This window comes from Pecten maximus, unplaced genomic scaffold, assembly GCF_902652985.1.
Source record: "Pecten maximus unplaced genomic scaffold, xPecMax1.1, whole genome shotgun sequence".
Lineage (NCBI taxonomy): Eukaryota > Metazoa > Mollusca > Bivalvia > Pectinida > Pectinidae > Pecten > Pecten maximus.
Genome location: NW_022982651.1, coordinates 2983 through 28395, shown reverse-complemented (window position 1 = coordinate 28395; position 25413 = coordinate 2983). Strand labels below are relative to the sequence as shown.

Here is a 25413-nt window from a genome sequence, read left to right as displayed (position 1 = left end):
TCTGAGTGTTGTATCTACTAACACTGGAGTTTGGATTTCAGATTGTTCTGAGTGTTGTATACTAACACTGGGGTTTGGATTTCAGATTGTTCTGAGTGTTGTATCTACTAACACTGGAGTTTGGATTTCAGATTGTTCTGAGTGTTGTATACTAACACTGGGGTTTGGATTTCAGATTGTTCTGAGTGTTGTATCTACTAACACTGGAGTTTGGATTTCAGATTGTTCTGAGGGACTACAAACTACGATCATACTCGCTGAATGCTGTCTCGTTCCACTTTCTACAAGAACAAAAGGAAGATGTACAACATTCCATTATCACAGACCTTCAAGTAAGTTTCTGGTACAGTATATAAACATCAGGAATTACTGTATAAATCTGTTCATTTCTAACTTTTAATAAGATAGATAATCTTGTACTGACATTTACGGTAAAAGGTATTTTTAACTGACAGTACTTTTACAACTCGCCTTATCCAAAATCCTTGTGAATCTTTAGAATTCTACTTGTCATCATCAGTTGATTTGATTTTGACCAAATTTGGTTAGGAAATTGTTTGGTAAGAATGATTTCACTTTATATAAGCAGCAGTGAGGCCCATCAAGGAAAATAAAGGTAAGTCTTAAGTACTTTTCTGCCATATGGACAGTGCTTAATATAGAGCATGTCTTTGGCTGAATCTATAATCAGGGTTATGGCTATCGACTGCTTTGGGCAAATTATGTTACTGTGTATGTGCTGTTTGTAAAAACATTGCAATTGAACATGTTGAAAAACTGATATAGAAAAAAATCAAGTTTTATGGTCTGATAGATAAAAATACATTTTCTGTATGGGTACATGTCATCGTTTTGTACAGTAATATGGACTTCATTTGTTGTATGTTTTATGAAAACTGAAATGTAATGAAATATTGCAGAAAAAAGAACTGAATTACATGTTTATGGATTACATGTTTATGGAGTGGGTTTGACTTTCCACAGAATGGTACAGATCAGACGAGACGACGTTTGGCAGTGTATTGTCTAAAGGACGCCATATTACCGCTACGTCTCCTGGACAAGCTCATGTGTGTCATCAACTACATAGAAATGGCGAGAGTAACAGGGGTACCCCTACCTTACCTGTTGTCGCGGGGCCAGCAGATCAAAGTCATATCACAGCTACTTAGAAAGGTAACATATTTATAATACTGTAAGCATCATGTAATTATACCCCCCGCAACGAAGTTAGGGGTGGTATACTGGAATCAACTTGTCTGTCCATCCGTCTGTCACAAAATTTGTCCGGCTATGCATTCGCTCATTTCTTTATGGATTTCACTCAAATTTGGTATACAGTTAGAAGACCATATGAACCTGTGTCCCCTGCAGTGATTTTGCGATTTAGCCCTTTTTAACAGAGTTATGCCCCTTTTTCTTACGCAATGTGTCATAATTTCGTCCAGCTATGCATTCACTTAGTTTTTGATGGATTTTCTTGAAAATTTATACAGAGTTGAAGGATGGCATGAAGTTGTGTCTCCAGTAACAGCTTCTTGCAAAAAAAACCTTTTTACAGAGTTATGACCCTTTATGTAAAAAATGGTTGCTAGCTTTTTCGGCTATGCATTTGCTTTGTTTTCAATGAATTTTACTAAAATTTTGTATATAGTTAGAGGACCCTATGAGGCTGTGCTCTATGCAAAGATTTTGCAGAATTACCAGTTCTAATAGAGTTATGCCCCTTTTTAACGTCAGGGTGCCTTTGGCACCTGCCGTTATAGGCGTGGTGGGGAAATGTTGTTACTGACAGATCTCTTCCGGCTAACTATTCCTCTTTTCTGTCATGCAAATGATAAACATCCGCAGCCTAATATAGTTCCTATTTTGATAGCAATTATTGACACAATTTAAGTGATGTAAACCGTGTTTACTGCAATTATTTAAAATGAAATGTTAATGTTTGGTGTTCTAGACTATTTTAGAGTATAATTATTAACCTTTTTCCTCGTCAGTATATGCAATTTTGTTGGCATATATAGGATTACGTAGTTCTGTCTCGATACTGCCTTGAAAACGAAAGTAGAAAAATCAGTTTGATCGTCGTGGAAATTTACATGCATTCACAGAGAAACTATTCACATCTGTTCATCCCGAGTTCATATGCAGGAACATTTGATAGCTTAAAACCAATCCTATTTGCGTAGTCAAATGCACCCGAGCATTCCACAAGATAACTTCAGCTGTCACGTGACTCTTCACTAGTCAGCCAAAATGGCGGTTATGTCTACTGTATCTAAACCAACGACCGTTCGCAGTTTCATATTCATTTGTAAGTCGCTAGAATACGCAAGAAATATGACCAGGAATTGAGGGCAAGTTGTAACAAACTACATTGCCGTTTTTCGTGAGGATTTTATTAAATAAGGTTATTATTTGTTGTTTGAAAAGAATCTAATGATTATGACAGTGTTCCCATTCACGTAGAAACGTGCGTGATTCACGCTCATTCTACAAAAATCACGTACATATTTTTGTCTCCATGCGTGACTTGCACGCGCTAAAATGTGCAAATATCGTAGGAAATATTGGTTAAATTTGTATTAAGAACTTCTTCAAATCTTGATATTATTTAAGACTATAGGCACGGTAAAAACCGCTGCTCCGAATGATTTTAAAACTAGTAAAACTTCAGGGTTTTCTCCGTAAACAGCTCGATCTTTCAAGCGTTTGAATTCTTTATCTGTGCATCACTCGCGATGTAAAGCGCGTAAATGATCGAGACTAAACCAAAATGGCTGCTATGGTGAACAAGGGTTTTTTAAACCGCAGCACTCGCATGGCAAGCGATTACGACTTGCAGTCAGTGACAGTGATGGCAACATCAACGGCAAAATTGTCACGTATTCCCCAAGCCAAAGAAGATCAAACGTTCTCAGACGAAACGGCTGGGGGAGTTTGATTGGCTTTGGACCGGCGAGCTCGAGGTTACTGAGGATGACGGCGACAACAAAAACATTTCATACATGTATTGCAATGTTTGTAAAAGACATAGGCCTAATCATGACTCAAAATCTCCCCTATATAAATGGAATGTCAAACTTTCCAAGATCAGCACTATTACGGCAACAAGACACACAAGAACACGTGATTGTTAAACAAAATGCAAAACAAATCAATTACATGACCGCTGCTAAAATAAATGTCCAGGAAAAAAGCCCGTATTATTTAATGTATTTCCAATAAACATGTAATATATAATCCAGGTTCATTTATGGTTAATGTGAGTGTTGTTGAAAAGAATGAGATGCAATCTGTCTTAGTTTTCCTTAAATCAATAAGTATTAATTATATAATCCAGAATGCATTAAATTAAGGTGAGGTTTCAGGAATTAGTTTTAATAACATAAAACAAAAGGAAGTGGCTGCTATATTTAAATCCCCAGATTAGCCCTTTAAATCCTGTTTGATTTTGTCTGTTTTACAGTTTGTTACTTATCATAGAACTTTCAACATTGACATTGTGCATCACGTCTAATTACGTGTATCGATCGAACTCCATAAAGTTTACTATACAAATAAAGAATAGTAATTGCATTTGAGCTGTGCATTTGTTTTTATTGAAAATGAAAAGTGAAACACAATACAACTCTGACAGAGTATGATTAAAATTTCATTTGAAATTTGCAGCAACACATTTTTCAACTGGTCCTCAAATACTTACCTGTACCCTCAAAAATCTTGCTGTACCCCCAATTTTCAAACCATGGGGGTGCCAAAACCCCCAGAAAGAAATATGGGTGGGAACACTGTTATGATCCGTGACTGATGTACTGGCGGTGTCAAAACTAGATATGTCTCGTCGGACAACGCGACCGCAATTTTCTATCAGAGTTAAAATGTGTTACTTAAGGGGTCATAAAATAGATGTTTGATAGGCCTTATTAATAACTTATAGTATAAATAAAATTTTAAAAAACTTCGGCTGTGTACATCTTGGATTTTATCTTTAGTTGTAGTTACAACATGTTCTGTTAATAGACCGATTTGTCGCTAAGTTGATTCTTTTTTCAAAGTTTACAAGCAGCTTTACTGATTCAGGAGTATATCAATAATCTTTCAAAAGCATTAAAGAAATGGGGAAAGAACTATACTCAGCTATTGTAAAGTTGTCAGCTGATATATATATATGTTATACATGTTTTCTTGAATATATATAGAATAGAAATACCAGGGCCAGATGAAGACATTTCATCTGATACAAATGTAACTGTCTGACTATAAAATCCAATTTTAAATTTCTTATAATATGACCTCAGACCCTGACGTTTCTCAGGGCCTTTGGCCCTTTGATTCTTTAAAAACGAGCAAAATTTTGTTCGGCTATGCATTCACTTAGTTCTTACCTAAACATAGAACATGTTTGATTTGGTTATAGTACAATAAATAGGCAGCTTCACAAAGTATCCAAACCAATCATGGAAAAGTGGGGGGTATACTTGTCACCCCCTCGGTGACAGCTCTAGTTGAAACTAAAAGTATTTCTTTACACAAGATGTTTTTATTTTACCATATTAATCCTACAGTAGTCTGGGATGTTAGGCACTAGTCCAATGCCCACGACGAGTGAATTTAAGCAGTGTTCGAAAGTAAGGTGGTTCGATGGATTCTACATGTTGGCCAGGTTGGCTATGAAAAGTTAGAGTCCTGACATACATTATGAATCATGTAAACAACATTTCTATATTTTCTGACAAACCATCATATGAAATCAGAGCTTACAATCAAGATGTTTCTACTGAGAACAGTGCATTATTGGCTTCAAAACTTTTACAAGCGTTTACAAAATGGGTCTATGGAAAAATGACTTGGGCTATGATATTTCAATTTTATGTAGACCAATTGTCTAAGGAATTTTCATCTATACTTTCATACACTGTTTAAGTCTGGACTAGTTTTGTGAAAATTTAACTAGTCTTGGACTAGTGGCGTTTTCCCTCCAAAATCATAGAGAATTTATTAATAGTATACATTTTACACAATGTAAATCCGATCATGAAATAAGGCATTCCCAGAGCATTCGAAATTGAAGCATTTCAATGAGCAAGATTTGGTTACAGATTTTAGTATTCCATAATTTGGACTCGTAAATTCATAGTTGGATAATCAAAATTCTGGGTTCACTTGCCCAAATGGCAAGTGAGGAAAAAAGTTAACGATACAGACTGCTACAGTAAGCCTAGGAGATATACTGTTAGATAAGGGAAGTCTGATAGCAGCACAATAAGGATAGCCTGATAGCAGCACAATAAAACAGATTTTGGGTATTTCTGTCATGAAATATTCGTGTTTGGGAGGCATAAGCTTATTCCTACATCTCTATATACAAGTTGATAAATGATTATCTTTGCAGGCCAAAGAGCAAGACTTGGTGCTACCAACACAGAAGATAGAGGTCGGTGATGAGTATGAGGGCGCCACAGTTATAGAACCTGTCAAGGGGTAAGTACTGACTTGTCTTACTGGACCGTTGCTGTATAACGTAAAGGAAACTGTAAAATATCGGCTGTTTATAAGAGGACTTTTTAGCCCACCATCATCAGATGGTGGGCTATTCAAATCGCCCTGCGTCCATGGTCCGTCGTCCGTCCCTCCGTCCGTAAACAATTCTTGTTATCGCTAATCCTCAAAAAGTACTGAAGGGATCTTTCTCCAATTTCATATGAAGGTTCCCCTTGGTGCCTAGTTATGCATATTGCATTTTGAGACCTATCGGAAAACAACATGGCCGACAGGCAGCCATCTTGGATTTTGACAATTGAAGTTTGTTATCGCTATTTCTCAGAAAGTACTGAAGGGATCTTTCTCAAATTTCATATATAGGTTCCCCTTGGTGCCTTGTTATGCATATTGCATTTTGAGACCAATCGGAAAACAACATGGCCGACAGGCAGCCATCTTGGATTTTGACAATTGGAAGTTTATTATCACTATTTCTCAGAAAGTACTGAAGGGATCTGTCTCAAATTTCATATATAGGTTCCCCTTGGTGCCTAGTTATGCATATTGCATTTTGAGACCTATCGGAAAACAACATGGCCGACAGACAGCCATCTTAGATTTTGACAATTGAAGTTTGTTATCGCTATTTCTCAGAAAGTAATGAAGGGATTTTTCTCAAACATTTTTGTAAGTTCCCCTTGGTCTGTAGTTCTGCATATTACATCTTGGGACCAATCGGAAAACAACATGGCCGACAGGCAGCCATCTTGGATTTTGATAATTGAAGTTTGTTATCGCTATTTCTGAGAAAGTACTAAAGGGATCTTTCTCAAATTTCATATGTAGGCTCCCCTTGGTGCCTAGTTATGCATATTGCATTTTGAGACCAATCGGAAAACAACATGGCCGACAGGCAGCCATCTTGGATTTTGACAATTGAAGATTGTTATCGCTATTTCTGAGTTATCGCTATTTCTGAGAAAGTACTGAAGGGATCTTTCTCAAATTTCATATGTAGGTTCCCCTTGGGGCCTAGTTATGCATATTGCATTTTGAAACCAATCGGAAAACAACATGGCCGACAGGCAGCCATCTTGGATTTTGACAATTGAAGTTTGTTATCGCTATTTATCAGAAATTGCTGAAGGGATCTTTCTCAAATTTCATATGTAGGTTCCCCTTGGTGCCTAGTTATGCATATTGGATTTTGAGACCAGTCAGAAAACAACCTGCCCGACAGGCAGCCATCTTGTATTTTGACAATTGAAGTTTGTTATCGCTATTTTACAGAAGGTACTGAAGGGATCTTTCTCAAATTTCATATGTAGGTTCCCCTTGGTCCCTGGTGTTGCATTTTGGAATCAATCCGAAAACAACAGACAGCCATTATCGCTAAATCTTAAATTTTATATATAGGTTCCCCTTGTTTGAAAAGTACTAGAGGGCTGTTTCTGAATTTACACAGATTAGTAAGACTTAGAGGAAGGGAAAAGTAGAGAAAAGATCAATCTGACATGGAACCTATAAAGATCATGCAATGGTGGGCGCCAAGATCCCTCTGGGATCTCTTGTTTTGTAGTAGGTAGTGATGTTCCACTTGAACTGTTGTGGATCAGAGTAATGCTCCAGGCTTTGCTGAGGGTTTTAATGAGCTGTTGTGGATCAGAGTAATGCTCAAGGCTTTGCTGAGAGTTTTAATGAGCTGTTGTGGATCAGAGTGATGCTCCAGGCTTTTCTGGGGGTTTTAATGAGCTGTTGTGGATCAGAGTAATGCTCCGAGCTTTACTGACGGTTTTAATGAGCTGTTGTGGATCAGAGTAATGCTCCAGGCTTGGCAGAGGGTTTTAATGAGCTGTTGTGGATCAGTAATGCTCCAGGCTTTGCTGAGGGTTTTAATGAGCTGTTGTGGATCAGAGTAATGCTGCAGGCGTCACTGAGGCTTTTAATGAGCTGTTGTGGATCAGAGTAATGCTTCAGGGTTTTAACGAGTTGTTGTTGGTCAGAGTAATGCTCCAGGCTTGGCTGAGGGTTTAATGAGCTGTTGTGGATCAGAGTAATGCTCCAGGCTTTTCTGGGGGTTTTAATGAGCTGTTGTGGATCAGAGTGATGCTCCAGGCTCGGCTGAGGGTTTCAATGAGTTGTTGTGGATCAGAGTAATGCTCCAGGCTTTTCTGGGGGTTCTAATGAGCTGTTGTGGATCAGAGTGATGTTCCAGGCTTTTCTGGGGGTTCTAATGAGCTGTTGTGGATCAGAGTGATGCTCCAGGCTTTTCTGAGGGTTTTAATGAGCTGTTGTGGATCAGATTAATGCTCCAGGCTTTGCTGAGGGTTTTAATGAGCTGTTGTGGATAAGAGTAATGCTGCAGGCTTCACTGAGGGTTTTAATGAGCTGTTGTGGATCAGAGTAATGCTCCAGGCTTGGCTGAGGCTTTTAATGAGCTGTTGTGGATCAGAGTAATGCTTCAGGGTTTTAACGAGTTGTTGTTGGTCAGAGTAATGCTCCAGGCTTGGCTGAGGGTTTAATGAGCTGTTGTGGATCAGAGTAATGCTCCAGGCTTTTCTGGGGGTTTTAATGAGCTGTTGTGGATCAGAGTGATGCTCCAGGCTCGGCTGAGGGTTTCAATGAGTTGTTGTGGATCAGAGTAATGCTCCAGGCTTTTCTGGGGGTTCTAATGAGCTGTTGTGGATCAGAGTGATGCTCCAGGCTTTTCTGGGGGTTCTAATGAGCTGTTGTGGATCAGAGTGATGCTCCAGGCTTTTCTGAGGGTTTTAATGAGCTGTTGTGGATCAGAGTAATGCTCCAGGCTTTGCTGAGGGTTTTAATGAGCTGTTGTGGATAAGAGTAATGCTCCAGGCTTTGCTGAGGGTTTTAATGGGCTGTTGTGGATCAGAGTGATGCTCCAGGCTTTGCTGAGGGTTTTAATGAGCTGTTGTGGATAAATAATGCTCCAGGTTTGGCTGAGGGTTTTAATGAGCTGTTGTGGATAAGTAATGCTCCAGGCTTTGCTGAGGGTTTTAATGAGCTGTTGTGGATCAGAGCAATGTTCAAGGCTTTTCTGAGGGTTTTAATGGGCTGTTGTGGATCAGAGTGATGCTCCAGGCTTTGCTGAGGGTTTTAATGAGCTGTTGTGGATCAGAGTAATGGTCCAGGCTTTGCCGAGGGTTTTAATGAGCTGTTGTGGATCAGAGTAATGGTCCAGGCTTTGCTGAGGGTTTTAATGAGCTGTTGTGGATAAGTAATGCTTCAGGCTTCACTGAGGGTTTTAATGAGCTGTTGTGGATCAGAGTAATGCTCCAGGCTTTTCTGAGGGTTTTAATGAGCTGTTGTGGATCAGAGTAATGCTCAAGGCTTTGCTGAGGGTTTTAATGAGCTGTTGTGGATCAGAGTAATGCTCAAGGCTTTGCTGAGAGTTTTAATGAGCTGTTGTGGATCAGAGTGATGCTCCAGGCTTTTCTGAGGGTTTTAATGAGCTGTTGTGGATAAGTAATGCTCCAGGCTTTGCTGAGGGTTTTAATGAGCTGTTGTGGATAAGAGTAATGCTCCAGGTTTGGCTGAGGGTTTTAATGAGCTGTTATGGATCAGAGCAATGCTCCAGGCTTTTCTGAGGGTTTTAATGAGTTGTTGTGGATCAGATTAATGCTCAAGGCTTTTCTGGGGGTTTTAATGAGCTGTTGTGGATCAGAGTGATGTTCCAGGCTTTTCTGAGGGTTTTAATTTGTAGTAACCCTTAAAAAGGAATTACCTGTATGTATTTCACTTTAATCAACTCACAATTTTTCTCCGTTTGGAATTCTATTTACACAAGGTGAGTTATCAATATTGAATGCTGATAGTATTGACCTGTAAGTGTATCGAAAATTAGTCTGTCTGATCTGAGATGTATGTCTTTGTTGTTGATAACATTTGTACTGCTTTTGATCATATGTATAGAGTCTTCAGTGTGGCTGACTCCACACGAATGTCGAGTTAAGATACCAGGATAAGTAATAGACATTGTTGTTATGTATATTTCAGGTACTACGACATGCCCATAGCGACGTTAGATTTCTCCTCCCTGTACCCCTCCATTATGATGGCTCACAACCTGTGTTACACCACGCTGCTCAGTCAAAACACCATTAATAAGGAGGGGTAAGTCTTGACTGAAAACTCGAAGACTGTATAACACGACACTGCTCAGACAAAACACTATTAATAAGGAAGGGTAAGTCTGCACTCAAAACTCACAACCTGTGTTACACCATGCTGCTCAGTCAAAACACTATTAATAAGGAAGGGTAAGTGTTGGCTCAAAACTCACAACCGGTGTGTTACACAACACTTCTCAGTCAAAACACCATTGATAAGGAAGGGTAAGTCTTGACTGAAAACTCGCCGCTTGTATTAACCACACTGCTCAAAACTCACAGCCTGTATTACACCACACTGCTTAGGGTAAGTCTTCACTGAAAACTCATAACCTGTATTATACCACACTGCTTAGTCAAAACACCATTAATAAGGAAGGGTAAATCTTTACTGAAAACTCACAGCCTGTATTACACCACACTGCTTAGGGTAAGTCTTCACTGAAAACTCATAACCTGTATTACACGACACTGCTCAGTCAAAACACCATTAATAAGGAGGGGTAAGTCTTGACTGAAAACTCGAAGACTGTATAACACGACACTGCTCAGTCAAAACACCATTAATAAGGAAGGGTAAGTCTTGACTGAAAACTCGAAGACTGTATAACACGACACTGCTCAGTCAAAACACCATTAATAAGGAGGGGTAAGTCTTGACTGAAAACTCGAAGACTGTATAACACGACACTGCTCAGTCAAAACACCATTAATAAGGAAGGGTAAGTCTTGACTGAAAACTCACAACCTGTGTTACACAACACTTCTCAAAACTCCAGTCTGTATTACACCACACTACTCAGTCAAAACATTGTTGATAAAGACAACACTTCTCAAAACTCCAGTCTGTATTACACCACACTACTCGGTCAAAACATTGTTGATAAAGACAACACTTCTCAAAACTCCAGTCTGTATTACACCACACTACTCGGTCAAAACATTGTTGATAAAGACAACACTTCTCAAAACTCCAGTCTGTATTACACCACACTACTCAGTCAAAACACTGTTGATAAAGACAACACTGCTCAAAACTCCAGTCTGTATTACACCACACTACTCGGTCAAAACACTGTTGATAAAGGGGTTAGCAGAAAACCACCAAAATATCTTACATTAATCATTTCAAAATATTTCATTGCAGTGGTTTTAAATCCAAAACAATTTGGCAACAGCTTTTATGAAACCCTCTCCTTGTTTACTCTGTCATAAGAATTTCCACCCGACTCATTATGAAGGACACATGTATATCCAATATGACAATGTATTTATGAATTTATTGTGTAAATCACTGTCTACTTGAAGCTTGTCGACAATATCTTTATGTGTAAATCACTGTCTACATAAAGCTTGTCAACAATATATTTATGTGTAAATCACTGTCTACTTGAAGCTTGTCAACAATATATTTATGTGTAAATCACTGTCTACTTAAAGCTTATCGACTATATATTTATGTGTAAATCACTGTCTACTTGAAGCTTGTCGACAATATATTTATGTGTAAATCACTATCTACTTAAAGCTTATCCCCAGAAGAGTACATCAAGACACCGTCTGGGAACCTTTTTATCAAAGCCCAGCACCGGAAAGGACTTCTACCAGAAATTCTAGAGCATCTGCTTGGTGCCCGAAAAAAGTAAGGTTTACTAAAGTCCTGGTCATTGTAATTAGGATAATGTATTAAACTGTGGAATCTTAGAAAAATGGTCATTATAATGAGGATTATGTATTAAACTGTGGAATCTTAGAAAAATGGTCATTATAATGAGGATGATGTATTGAACTATGGAATCTTAGAAAAATGGTCATTATAATGAGGATTATGTATTAAACTGTGGAATCTTAGAAAAATGGTCATTATAATGAGGATGATGTATTGAACTATGGAATCTTAGAAAAATGGTCATTATAATGAGGATTATGTATTAAACTGGGGAATCTTAGAAAAATGGTCATTATAATGAGGATTATCTATTAAACTGTGGAATCTTAGAAAAATGGTCATTATAATGAGGATTATGTATTAAACTGGGGAATCTTAGAAAAATGGTCATTATAATGACAGGGATCGACATTAAGGCTTGTCCGCTTGTCCGGTACCAGACTAAATTGCTGTCGGACAAGTGAAAGTATCTAAACACTTGTCCGACGGGACAAGTAACTAATATTGTCTTCATGTTGTTTATTTATATTCTGAAATCAGTATTCACAAGACTTCACCTTATACCTATGATAAAAAAGAAACGAAAACATGGATGGTGTACATTGGAAGTGACTTGTTCATAACGAAAATAGTTTAATTCAGAACACTATGCAGATGATAACTAAACTTTCCATGTTTTTCAAAAATATGCAATCAGCCCCATTGGTGTCTTTGAATTGAATATGCATATTTGAAAAAAACGGAATATGAATAAAAGCGTACAAGGAAATTTGAAGGACTAAAGTGGCAACAGATGCTGATTCTATCAGGCTCGCTATTTATTGTAAGATTAAACAAATATAGTATTTCAGATATTTATGCACTATTGCATTTCTACAATTATTTTTTTTTCATTATGTAACTTGGACAAAACACCAATAAATATCAGTAATATAGTTGTCATTGCAATGTTATCGTTTTACTGCATGACACACAGACATTGAAAAACATCATTAAACTTAACTGAAAATTTTCAAGTGGGACAAGTGATAATTCCATTCGGACAAGTGAATATATGTTACTTGTCCAAAACAAGTACAGAAAAAAGTTAATGTCGACCCCTGAATGAGGATAATGTATTAAACTATGGAATCTTAGAAAAATGGTCATTATAATGAGGATGATGTATTTAACTGTGGAATCTTAGAAAAATGGTCATTATAATGAGGATTATGTATTAAACTGTGGAATCTTAGAAAAATGGTCATTATAATGAGGATTATGTATTAACTATTAGAAAAATGGTCATTATAATGAGGATTATGTATTAACTATTAGAAAAATGGTCATTATAATGAGGATTATGTATTAAACTGTGGAATCTTAGAAAAATGGTCATTATAATGAGGATTATGTATTAAACTGGGGAATCTTAGAAAAATGGTCATTATAATGAGGATTATGTATTAAACTGTGGAATCTTAGAAAAATGGTCATTATAATGAGGATTATGTATTAAACTGGGGAATCTTAGAAAAATGGTCATTATAATGAGGATTATGTATTAAACTGGGGAATCTTAGAAAAATGGTCATTATAATGAGGATTATGTATTAAACTATCATGGAATCTTGTGGAAAATAGCAATAATGTAACCATAAAATTACTTTCTGTGTGAAATTGAATTTCATAGCAAAATGTTCACATTTTTATTGAGATCTATATATTTATGCATGAAATAATAAGCAGTACTTTTGTTTAACTGTTCTTAGAGCTAAAGCTGATCTAAAAAAAGAGACTGACCCTTTCAAGAAAAAGGTGTTGGATGGTCGCCAGCTGGCCTTGAAAATTAGTGCCAACTCTGTATATGGATTTACAGGTGCTCAGGTCGGCAAACTGCCTTGTCTGGAAATATCGCAGGTAAGAAATATGTAAACCTTGACCTCAGGTCAGCAAACTGGCTTGTCTGGAAATATCACAGGTAAGAAATATGTAAACCTTGACCTCAGGTCGGCAAACTGCCTTGTCTGGAAATATCGCAGGTAAGAAATATGTAAACCTGGAGCTCAGGTCGGCAAACTGGCTTGTCTGGAAATATCACAGGTAAGAAACATGTAAACTGGACCTGAAGGTACTCGTTGATTATAGCCAAGTGGTTTATTTTTAAACAGTCTGTCCCCAGACAGGTGGTTTATTTAGACAGTCTGTCCCCAGACAGGTGGTGTATTTAGACTGTCTTTCCCCAGACAGGTGGTTGTAGTTGTCATGTGACCTGTCTGTTGTAGTTGTCATGTGACCTGTCTGTGTTGTTGTTGTCATGTGACCTATCTATGTTGTAGTTGTCATGTGACCTGTCTATGTTGTAGTTGTCATGTGACCTGTCTGTTGTAGTTGTCATGTGACCTGTCTATGTTGTAGTTGTCATGTGACCTGTCTTTGTTGTAGTAGTTGTCATCTATTATAAAATTTGTGATCCTTACTAATTTTGTAGAGTGTGACTGCGTTCGGGAGGATGATGATCGAACAGACCAAGAACTATGTAGAGGAGAAGTATACCATAGCTAATGGCTACCAACATGATGCTAAGGTAACTATTTCTTTATCTTCCAAAAATATAAACCTTTCCTGTTCAAAAGTTTGGACAAACTATTGATTTATCAAATTCAAACAAGTATTTAACGAGAGTGATGATAAATGGAGCTAGTGCCCAATCAAGTTAGAAATATATTTCATAATTTATAACATGAATCATAACATTGATTCCTGTCAAAAGAAAAATGGCTGTGTGATCTGTCTGTTTACAGGTTGTGTATGGTGACACTGACTCAGTGATGTGTAAGTTTGGTGTGGACACTGTCGCCGAGGCCATGGATTTAGGACTAGAGGCAGCTAACTTTATCTCTGCCAAGTTTGTTAGTCCCATCAAACTAGAATTTGAAAAGGTTAGAGCAATACTTCTACCCGTATTAATAAATCCTGTGTCATTGTGCCAAGATTATAGGTATGTAACACAGCATTTATACCCGTGTTAATAAATCCTGTCATTGTGGTAAGATTATAGGTCTGTAACACAGCATTTATACCCGTGTTAATAAATCCTGTGTCATTGTGGTAAGATTAGGTCTGTAACACAGCATTTATACCCGTGTTAATAAATCCTGTGTCATTGTGGTAAGATTATAGGTATGTAACACAGCATTTATACCTGTGTTAATAAATCCTGTGTCATTGTGGTGAGATTATAGGTCTGTAACACAGCATTTATACCCGTGTTAATAAATCCTGTGTCATTGTGGTAAGATTATAGGTCTGTAACACAGCATTTATACCAGTGTTAATAAATCCTGTGTCATTGTGGTGAGATTATAGGTCTGTAACACAGCATTTATACCCGTGTTAATAAATCCTGTGTCATTGTGCCAAGATTATAGGTCTGTAACACAGCATTTATACCCGTGTTAATAAATCCTGTGTCATTGTGCCAAGATTATAGGTCTGTAACACGTCTTTAAAGACTACTTCCTTTGATTCCCTCTGAAACTGATATTTGATGAAGTTTACTCATGGTTTGATGTTCTTTTATTTAAATGCAGAAGGTTAATTCAACAAATTGAATTTTGATTCACAAAATGCCTGAATTTTGTTTGATGTGACTTCTGTTTAATTTCTCATCCTCATATAGAAAAGAAAGTTTTAATCTAGATTTAAGAACTGACAGCAAAGATTATCACAGTTTTAACTGCATTGTAAACATTTTTGCAGGTTTACTTTCCTTACCTGTTAATTAACAAAAAGCGTTATGCTGGATTGTACTGGACTAACCCAAACAAACATGACAAGATGGACTGTAAAGGCATAGAGACAGTGAGGCGTGACAACAGTCCTATAGTGGCCAACCTTATCAACACTTGTCTACAGATGATCCTTATAGACAGGTAAGTGTACCTAGAGGTCCTTATAGACAGGTAAGTGTACCTAGAGGTCCCTATAGACAGGTAAGTGTACTCACATGTCACTACAAAATAGACAGGTAAGTGTACCAAGAGGTCCTTATAGACAGGTAAGTGTACCCAGAGGTCCCTATAGACAGGTAAGTGTACCCAGAGGTCCTCATAGACAGGTAAGTGTACCTAGAGGTCCTTATAGACAGGTAAGTGTACCCAGAGGTCCCTATAGACAGGTAAGTGTACTCGCATGTCACTACAAAATAGACAGGTTAGTGTACTCGCATGTCCCTATAGACAGATTAGTGTACCTTTAGGTCCATGTAGACAGGGAAGTGTACCCAGAGGTCCTTATAGACAGGTTAGTGTACTCACATGTCCCTATAGACAGGTAAGTGTACCCAGAGATCCTTATACACAGGTAAGTCAACCATTTTAGGGTTTACTGTTATACTGTTAGGTTTGTGGTAATGAAAAACACAAATGAATCACATCCTTATTAGCTCACCTGCCCGAAGGGCAAGTGAGCTTATGCCATGGTGCGGCGTCCGTCGTCCGGCCGTCCGTCTGTCCGGCCGTCCGTCCGGCCGTCCGGCGTCAACTTTTTCATTTAAACAACTTCTTCTCAATAACCAAGAGGCCCAGGGACTTAATATTGGGCCTGTAGCATGCTGGGGTGAAGGGCTACAAAGTTTGTTCAAATAAATGACATTGACCTTCATTCAAGGTCACATGGATCAAATAGGCTATAATCTTCAAACAACTTCTTCTCAATAACCAAGAGGCCCAGGGACTTGATATTGGGCCTGTAGCATGCTGGGGTGAAGGGCTACAAAGTTTGTTCAAATAAATGACCTTGACCTTCATTCAAGGTCACATGGATCAAATAGGCTATAATCTTCAAACAACTTCTTCTCAATAACCAAGAGGCCCAGGGACTTGATATTGGGCCTGTAGCATGCTGGGGTGAAGGGCTACAAAGTTTGTTCAAATAAATGACCTTGACCTTCATTCAAGGTCACATGGGTCAAATAGGCTATAATCTTCAAACGACTTCTTCTCAATAACCAAGAGGCCCAGGGACTTGATATTGGGCCTGTTGTTTGCTGTTGTGAAGGGCTACAAAGTTTGTTCAAATAAATGACCTTCACCTTCATTGAAGGTCACATGGGTCAATAGGCTATAATCTTCAAACGACTTCTTCTCAATAACCATGAGGCCCAGGGACTTGATATTGGGCCTGTAGCTTGCTGGGGTGAAGGGCTACAAAGTTTGTTCAAATAAATGACCTTCACCTTCATTCAAGGTCACATGGGTCAAATAGGCTATAATCTTCAAACGACTTCTTCTTAATAACCAAGAGGCCCAGGGACTTGATATTGGGCCTGTAGCTTGCTGGGTTGAAGGGCTACAAAGTTTGTTCAAATAAATGACCTTGACCTTCATTCAAGGTCACATGGGTCAAATAGGCTATAATCTTCAAACGACTTCTTCTCAATAACCACGAGGCCCAGGGACTTGATATTGGGCCTGTAGCATGCTGGGGTGAAGGGCTACAAAGTTTGTTCAAATAAATGACCTTGACCTGCATTCAAGGTCACATGGGTCAAATAGGCTATAATCTTCAAACGACTTCTTCTCAATAACCAAGAGGCCCAGGGACTTGATATTGGGCCTGTAGCATGCTGGGGTGAAGGGCTACCAATATTGTTCAAATAAATGACCTTGACCTACATTCAAGGTCACGGGTGAAATTTGCGATAGCCAAGAGCCTCCAAGACCTGATATTAGGCCAATAGAATGCTGGAATGAAGGACTAGAAAATGTTTAATATGAATAAAACTAGCTTACAATGCTATTTGAATAAAGAGGTAATCAACATAGTATCTTTAGAAATGACCTCATCAACTTCAAAGTTGCTGTAGAGCCAGGTGAGCGATACAGGCCCATTGGGCCTCTTGTAATGAATGTAGTACTGGATACAGTTGATAACTAATTATATATAAAACTGTATCATACAGCTGTTTCATTGTTCCATTTTTTTAGGACTTGTCAATGATGTTAGAGACATACATCTGTTGGTTATTTTAGGACTTAACACTGAGGATAGGACATAAAGTGTAAGACAAAAAGTCAGGACAGTCAAAGTGTGTTTGAAAATGTCAAAATATGGAAGATAAATTAACTAATTAATGGAATAATATTTGTAGTGTTTACATAATCTTAAGATAAGTATATGTAATATATCTTATGTGTTTGTTCTTAACCAAATTGGTGATGCAACCCATTCATTTTATGCGACACTTTAATAAATTGCAAGATTTAATGTATTGTGACGAAACTGCATCTGAGGTATACTTCATGTATCGATAAGCGAATTTTATTAAGCATACGAAAAAATGTAATTGCTGCAATTAAATATATACCAATATTATGTATTGCTACATGTATGCATATGTATGGAAAAAAAATAAAAAAAATTTCCAAAAGAAAAAAAAACAAAAACAAATTGTGATGCAACTGTAACCAAATTTGTGATGCAACTGTTCATGGGGACATACAGAATTTTATTATGTAAATTTTTCCAGGGACCCAACTGGTGCAGTGGAATATGCGAAGCAGACAATATCTGACCTACTGTGTAATAGGATAGATATATCCCAGTTAGTCATAACCAAGGAGCTCACAAAGACTGACGACGAGTACTCGGCCAAACAGGCCCACGTAGAACTGGCCAACAGGTAAAAAATTCAGTCAAAAAAAGCTTGTGACTTTTAGATTGAGTTTGGTGTAATAAAGTGGGATGTTTACCTTTTAAACCTTCTAGTGCATAAAGCACTATTCAATCTCTTGAATTGATTTGAAGTTCTTGATATCTTTTTGTTCATAAAAAGCAATCTTGTTTTTTCAGGGCTTAGATTGTGCATTCTAAAGGTCAACATTAAATTGCAATAAAAAGAAATTATATGTATGTTCAACTTAATCTATATATGAACATTTAATAGCATGGCCATCACATCCTCCTGTTTTACTGTTCCTAAATCTACTTTTATCATGGATTGTTATATTGTTACGCCAGAATTAAAAAGAGAGACCCTGGCAGTGCCCCACAGCTCGGAGATAGAGTTCCTTACGTTATCGTTGCTGCAGCAAAGAAAACAGCAGCTTATATGAAGTCTGAGGTTTGTATTCAATCATACAGGTGCTGTACATCCAGTGGATAATTTGGTCACACAGTCAGGTCAAGGTGTAGAGGGTGTCATACAGTTACTGTACATCCAGTGGATAATTTGGCCACACAGTCAGGTCAAGGTGTAGAGGGTTTACAGATACTGTACATCCAGTGGTTAATTTGGTCACACAGTCAGGTCAAGGTATAGAGGGTGTCATACAGTTGTAACACTGATGTCCTCTTACTGTACCTACAACTGTTCTGGGGCGACTTACTGTGTTGAACTTCATGCAGCATATTAATAAAATAACATTGTTGATTTACTCAAATATTGATAATTATTTACCTGCCTTCAATCTCAAGGTGATATATGTTGATTATGACTTGTCCTCCTCTTATGTTGACCTATGACCTGAGGTATAATATTGACACATTTGATATTGACCTATTACTTGTCTTCCTCTTACATTGACCTATGACCTGAGGTAAAGTATTGACACATGATGTGATATTGACCTATGACTTGTCCTCCTGTTACGTTGACCTGCATTATATGATATTGACCTTTGACCTGTCATCCTTTCTCTGATTTAGGACCCTATATACGTCCTTGAGAACAACATCCCTATAGACACCCAGTATTACCTGGAGAACCAGCTATCCAAGCCTCTTCTCCGGATATTTGAACCAATTCTGGGAGAGAAGAAAGCCGAGTCTGTCCTTTTACGTGAGTTGTTTCTATTTTTTGTAAATTTCCTGTATACAAAGTATGAATGTTGCATTTCATTTATCAGACACCAGAATACATTTCTTTTGTTTTTTGGGGGGAAAGTGACTATACCAGTTTAGTTACCTAAAGTGTTTTCTACCATCATCAGAATAAATGATTATCAAATCACCCTTCCTGCAGTCTGTCTGTAAACAAACCATGTTAGTTCCCTCCTTCTGTCTGGTCTGGTCTGTTATGGGCCGGTCCAGTACAGCGGGGGAGGGACTTTTATAGAATTATAAGTCATGTAAGATACAAAAAATAAGATGTTGATAACTGGAATGTTTTAACAGAAATGATTGTGTATGGAGAGAAAGCATTATAAAGTTGATTACCTGTGTTTTAATAGAAATGATTGTGTATGGAGAGAAAGCATTATAAAGTTGATTACCTTTCTGTTTTAACAGAAATGATTGTGTACGGAGAGAAAGCATTATAAAGTTGATAACTGGGATGTTTTAACAGAAATGATTGTGTACGGAGAGAAAGCATTATAAAGTTGATAACTGGGATGTTTTAACAGAAATGATTGTGTATGGAGAGAAAGCATTATAAAGTTGATTTCCTGACAGGTGGTGACCATACTCGCACTAAAACCATGGTAACGGCCAAGATTGGTGGACTCATGGCATTCGCTACTAAAAAAGAGAAATGTATTGGCTGTCGAACAGTTCTGGATGACAGTAAGTGTTATATTTCCTGATTCCAGAGGTTTAGTCAAATTAGATATTTACAGGCAAAATTAGAATGACATCATAAAAACATATATTTCTGTTAGATATTTGATAAATGTGTGATGCATTTAACAGAAATTAACAATACAAACCTATTTATTTTCAGGAAACTATATTTCTATCTTTCAGTTATTAAAAAACACATTATATATATCTGATCATGCTGGTTCGCTTTATTAAGGAATTGCCGATAATGAGTGGGCTTATTATGCAGGATGTATTCAATTGGGTTTAAATAATACATATTCATCTGATATTACCCTTATAGGTCCATACTCCAGCTGGTCTCCAGTAGCCTGTACGCCTATATTTAATCATTTCTCTTGTGTGTATTTCTCAGCGTCTGCGGTGTGTAAATACTGTAAGCCTAAGGAATCTGGTATCTATCAGAAAGAGGTGTCCCATCTAAATATGTTAGAGGAAAAGTTCTCTCGTCTGTGGACCCAGTGTCAGCGCTGTCAAGGCAGTCTTCACGAGGATGTGCTGTGTACGAGGTAAGTTCTCTCTTCTATGGACCCATTGTCAGGGGTCTTCATGAGGACGTGCCAGTGTCCGTCGGGATAAACTTCATAAAGACGTGCTGTGTACGAGGTAAGTTCTCTCGACTGTGGACCCAGTGTCAGCGCTGTCAGGGCAGTCTTCACGAGGACGTGCTGTGTACGAGGTAAGTTCTCTCGTCTGTGGACCCAGTGTCAGCGCTGTCAGGGCAGTCTTCACGAGGACGTGCTGTGTACGAGGTAAGTTCTCTCGACTGTGGACCCAGTGTCCGTCGGGGTAAACTTCACAAAGACGTGCTGTGTACGAGGTAAGTTCTCATCTGTAGACACAGTGTCTGTAGGGGTAAACTTCACGAGGATGTGCTGTGTACGAGGTAAGTTCTCATCTGTATTCAGTGTCGGGGTAGTCTTCACGAGGACGTGCTGTGTACAAGGAAAGTCCTCTCCTCTGTAGACCCAGTGTCTGTCAGGGTAAACTTCACGAGGATGTGCTGTGTACAAGGTAAGTTCTCATCCGTATTCAGTGTCGGGGCAGTCTTCACGAGGACGTGCTGTGTACGAGGTAAGTTCTCTCGACTGTGGACCCAGTGTCTGTCAGGGTAAACTTCAAGAGGACGTGCTGTGTACAAGGTAAGTTCTCATCTGTAGATACAGTGTCTGTTAGGGTAAACTTCAAGAGGACATGTTGTGTACGAGGTAAGTCCTCATCTTTAGATACAGTGTCTGTAGGGGTAAACTTGACGAGGACGTGCTGTATGCAAGGTTCTCTGGTCAGTGAATCCAGTGTCTGTCAGGGTCGACTTCAAGAGGACGTGCTGTTTATGAAGTTAATGATGAGTTGCTTTCTGAACAGCCAGTCATTTTGAGGCAGTCTCTGTGTAGTAGCTAATGACTACCTCACAAATTAGTTTACAAATGGCCGATCACATGCTACCCAGAGTAATAGGGGTAAAGTGTCTTCCAAAGGAAAATCACAAGAGCACATGATTGTCTCTTACCAACATATGAAGATCGATCCTACACCAGAGATCTACGTTTGATGGTGCATTAGTGTGGTGATGACTGAGCTAACCTGTACAGGAGTGGGGAAAGTGTATGCTGACTATAGCTCACTGCGTGTTGCAGGTGGTGACAAATTGTGGGGCCTACTGCTGGGTCAGGGTGATTTCTTTAAGTTATGTCACGACTGATTTTGTAGAGTGTGACTACATTTGGGAGAAGGATGATTTAACCAACTTTAGCGTCCATTATCCAGGGAAAGGTTTATGGCTATCATGCTTATTTGACAATATTTAAATGTTAGATAAGAAAATATGAAGAACTCTACATAAATCCACAGATTCAGTGTCTGTATCTGCATTCGAACATGTATCATTGGATGTCTCATTATTTAATCAGCTAGCAATAACACTGTAAGATCTGATTGGTTAGTGATTTCTGGTAGTTTGTTGTAACTTTTTGGCATGATGACACTGAAAAGTTAGACAAATTATTTGTAGCTGAAGTTGTTGACTCAGATATCTACTTTTTGTTTACAGTCGAGATTGCCCTATATTCTACATGAGGAAAAAAGTGCAAAAAGACTTGGCTGATCAGGACAAACTGATGACGCGATTTGGTGTTCCTTCCTGGTGATGATCAGGACAAACTGATGACGCGATTTGGTGTTCCTTCCTGGTGATGATCAGGACAAACTGATGACGCGATTTGGTGTTCCTTCCTGGTGATGATTGGGACAAACTGATGACGCGATTTGGTGTTCCTTCCTGGTGATGATCGGGACAAACTGATGACACGATTTGGTGTTCCTTCCTGGTAATGATCAGGACAAACTGATGACGCGATTTGGTGTTCCTTCCTGGTGATGACCAGGACAAACTGATGACACGATTTGGTGTTCCTTCCTGGTGATGATTGGGACAAACTGATGACGCGATTTGGTGTTCCTTCCTGGTGATGAAATCTGACAATCCTCTGTGAATATCAAATATCGTGTCGTTAGAGTCTAAAGCAATCAAGATGTGATCCTAGTTCTAAAGATCATCTGATCAGGACAAACTGGTGTGATTTGGTGTTCCTCTAGTATCATTGTGTCTACAGTGGAGTTTTGTTTAAGTATATGATACTAGAAAACAAAATCTTGTTAATATTTGAATAACCTTAATCGATAAAAAATGTAAGACCTTTAGAAATCTGGACATTGAACTTGAAATCCTGGATTTTCTAGTGCATTAAATCTGCTTGATAAGGTGAACAATTGGTGTGTGAACTTATAATTTAAAAGTGTGTTAAGAAAATCTCTATTAATCATGTTATATAATACTGAAGTGATTTATAATTGTGATTGGAAGATTTCTATTAATCATGATATATAATACTGAAGTGATTTATAAGTGTGTTAAGAAGATCTCTATTAATCATGTTATATAATACTGAAGTGATTTATAAGTGTGATAGAAAGATTTTCTATTAATCATGCAGTAAAGTGAACAATACAGGCCCGCCAAACCTCTTGTTTAAGCACCTTTAGAATATAGCTAGAATACTGGAGTTTGTGAGTGGATAACACATTATAATTTATCATTGATTCGTGTCAGTCCAATATGTGTCCAATGATGATGTTTGGAGTTCCTCTCACCACATATACTTAGTAGAGTAACTCAAATAAGGATTTTTATAAAAAGGCAGCAGCAGCATCATCATCATCATCATCAATGAAATAGAGTTATACACCTCACAGGCCATTTGACAGATGAAGGCATGTAGTAATGAAGGGAGATTTATTCTCCTGACTAGTAGATAATGATATTAATAATTTGATTAAGATAATGTTAATGGGTCCCATGTACAGGTTCCGCGTATTGAATTGTTTACGATGTAGATAGATGTGACCCATGTACAGGTATTGAATTGTTTACGATGTAGATAGATGTGACCCATGTACAGGTCTGCGTATTGAATTGTTTACGATGTAGATAAATGGGACCCATGTACAGGTTCTGCGTATTGAATTGTTTACGATGTAGATAAATGGGACCCATGTACAGGTTCCGCGTATTGAATTGTTTACGATGTAGATAAATGGGTCTCATGTACAGGTATTGAATTGTTTACGATGTAGATAGATGTGACCCATGTACAGGTTCCGCGTATTGAATTGTTTACGATGTAGATAAATGGGTCCCATGTACAGGTTCCGCGTATTGAATTGTTTACGATGTAGATATATGGGACCCATGTACAGGTTCCCGGTATTGAATTGTTTACGATGTAGATAAATGGGTCCCATGTACAGGTGTGTGTATTGAATTGTTTACGATGTAGATAAATGTGACCCATGTACAGGTCTGTGTATTGAATTGTTTACGATGTAGATAAATGGGACCCATGTACAGGTATTGAATTGTTTACGATGTAGATAAATGGGTCCCATGTACAGGTCTGTGTATTGAATTGTTTACGATGTAGATAAATGGGACCCATGTACAGGTCTGCGTATTGAATTGTTTACGATGTAGATAAATGGGACCCATGTACAGGTTCCTGGTATTGAATTGTTTACGATGTAGATAAATGGGTCCCATGTACAGGTCTGTGTATTGAATTGTTTACGATGTAGATAAATGGGACCCATGTACAGGTCTGTGTATTGAATTGTTTACAATGTAGATATATGTGACCCATGTACAGGTTCCCGGTATTGAATTGTTTACGATGTAGATAAATGGTACCCATGTACAGGTCTGTGTATTGAATTGTTTACGATGTAGATAAATGTGACCCATGTACAGGTATTGAATTGTTTACGATGTAGATAAATGGGTCCCATGTACAGGTCTGTGTATTGAATTGTTTACGATGTAGATAAATGTGACCCATGTACAGGTATTGAATTGTTTACGATGTAGATAAATGGGACCCATGTACAGGTCTGTGTATTGAATTGTTTACGATGTAGATAAATGGGACCCATGTACAGGTCTGTGTATTGAATTGTTTACGATGTAGATAAATGGGACCCATGTACAGGTCTGTGTATTGAATTGTTTACGATGTAGATAAATGGGTCCCATGTACAGGTCTGTGTATTGAATTGTTTACGATGTAGATAAATGGGACCCATGTACAGGTCTGTGTATTGAATTGTTTACGATGTAGATAGATGTGACCCATGTACAGGTTCCGCGTATTGAATTGTTTACGATGTAGATAAATGGGACCCATGTACAGGTTCCGCGTATTGAATTGTTTACGATGTAGATATATGGGACCCATGTACAGGTTCCTCGTATTGAATTGTTTACGATGTAGATAAATGGGACCCATGTACAGGTTCCGCGTATTGAATTGTTTACGATGTAGATATATGGGACCCATGTACAGGTTCCGCGTATTGAATTGTTTACGATGTAGATAAATGGGACCCATGTACAGGTCTGTGTATTGAATTGTTTACGATGTAGATAAATGGGTCCCATGTACAGGTTCCTCGTATTGAATTGTTTACGATGTAGATAAATGGGACCCATGTACAGGTTCCCGGTATTGAATTGTTTACGATGTAGATAAATGGGTCCCATGTACAGGTTCCTCGTATTGAATTGTTTACGATGTAGATAAATGACTTGTGAGCATGTAGTAATGAATTGACAGGGAATGTGAAGAGAGAATGGGCCAAAAAGTTACGAGTGCTAATCAATGTTTTGTAATCTGTATACGTACAATCAATAAAGTGCTGAAATGTTAAGTAAGATTATTGTTCTCGTTTTACATAAAATTCTTATCACACCTGTACAATATATATCTTAATATACACATCATACATACTAAATACACCTCACAAAATGCCTGTATATACCCCGATATATACACATCATACATACTAAATACACATCACAAAATGTCCGTATACCCGATATATATACATCATACATACTAAATACACATCACAAAATGCCTGTATACCCCGATATATATACATCATACATACTAAATACACCTCACAAAATGCCTGTATACCCCGATATATATACATCAT

The 25413-nt window shown here is 38.0% G+C and overlaps 1 protein-coding gene across 1 annotated transcript; it reads left to right on the top strand.

Moving 5' to 3' along the window:
- Nucleotides 1–221: 221 nt before the first annotated feature.
- Nucleotides 222–25126, top strand: LOC117320702 (DNA polymerase delta catalytic subunit-like; the record flags this gene model as incomplete). Its single annotated transcript, XM_033875214.1, has 18 exons — nt 222–332; nt 985–1176; nt 5396–5484; nt 9499–9615; nt 11140–11253; nt 13032–13179; nt 13751–13846; nt 14064–14201; nt 15022–15194; nt 17792–17944; nt 18283–18385; nt 18970–19102; nt 19717–19827; nt 20219–20372; nt 21914–23233; nt 23278–24015; nt 24066–24122; nt 24167–25126. Coding segments are annotated over 15 exons (1929 nt in total), but the record flags the coding sequence as incomplete, so codon positions are not given.
- Between the last annotated feature and the right edge of the window lie 287 nt (nt 25127–25413).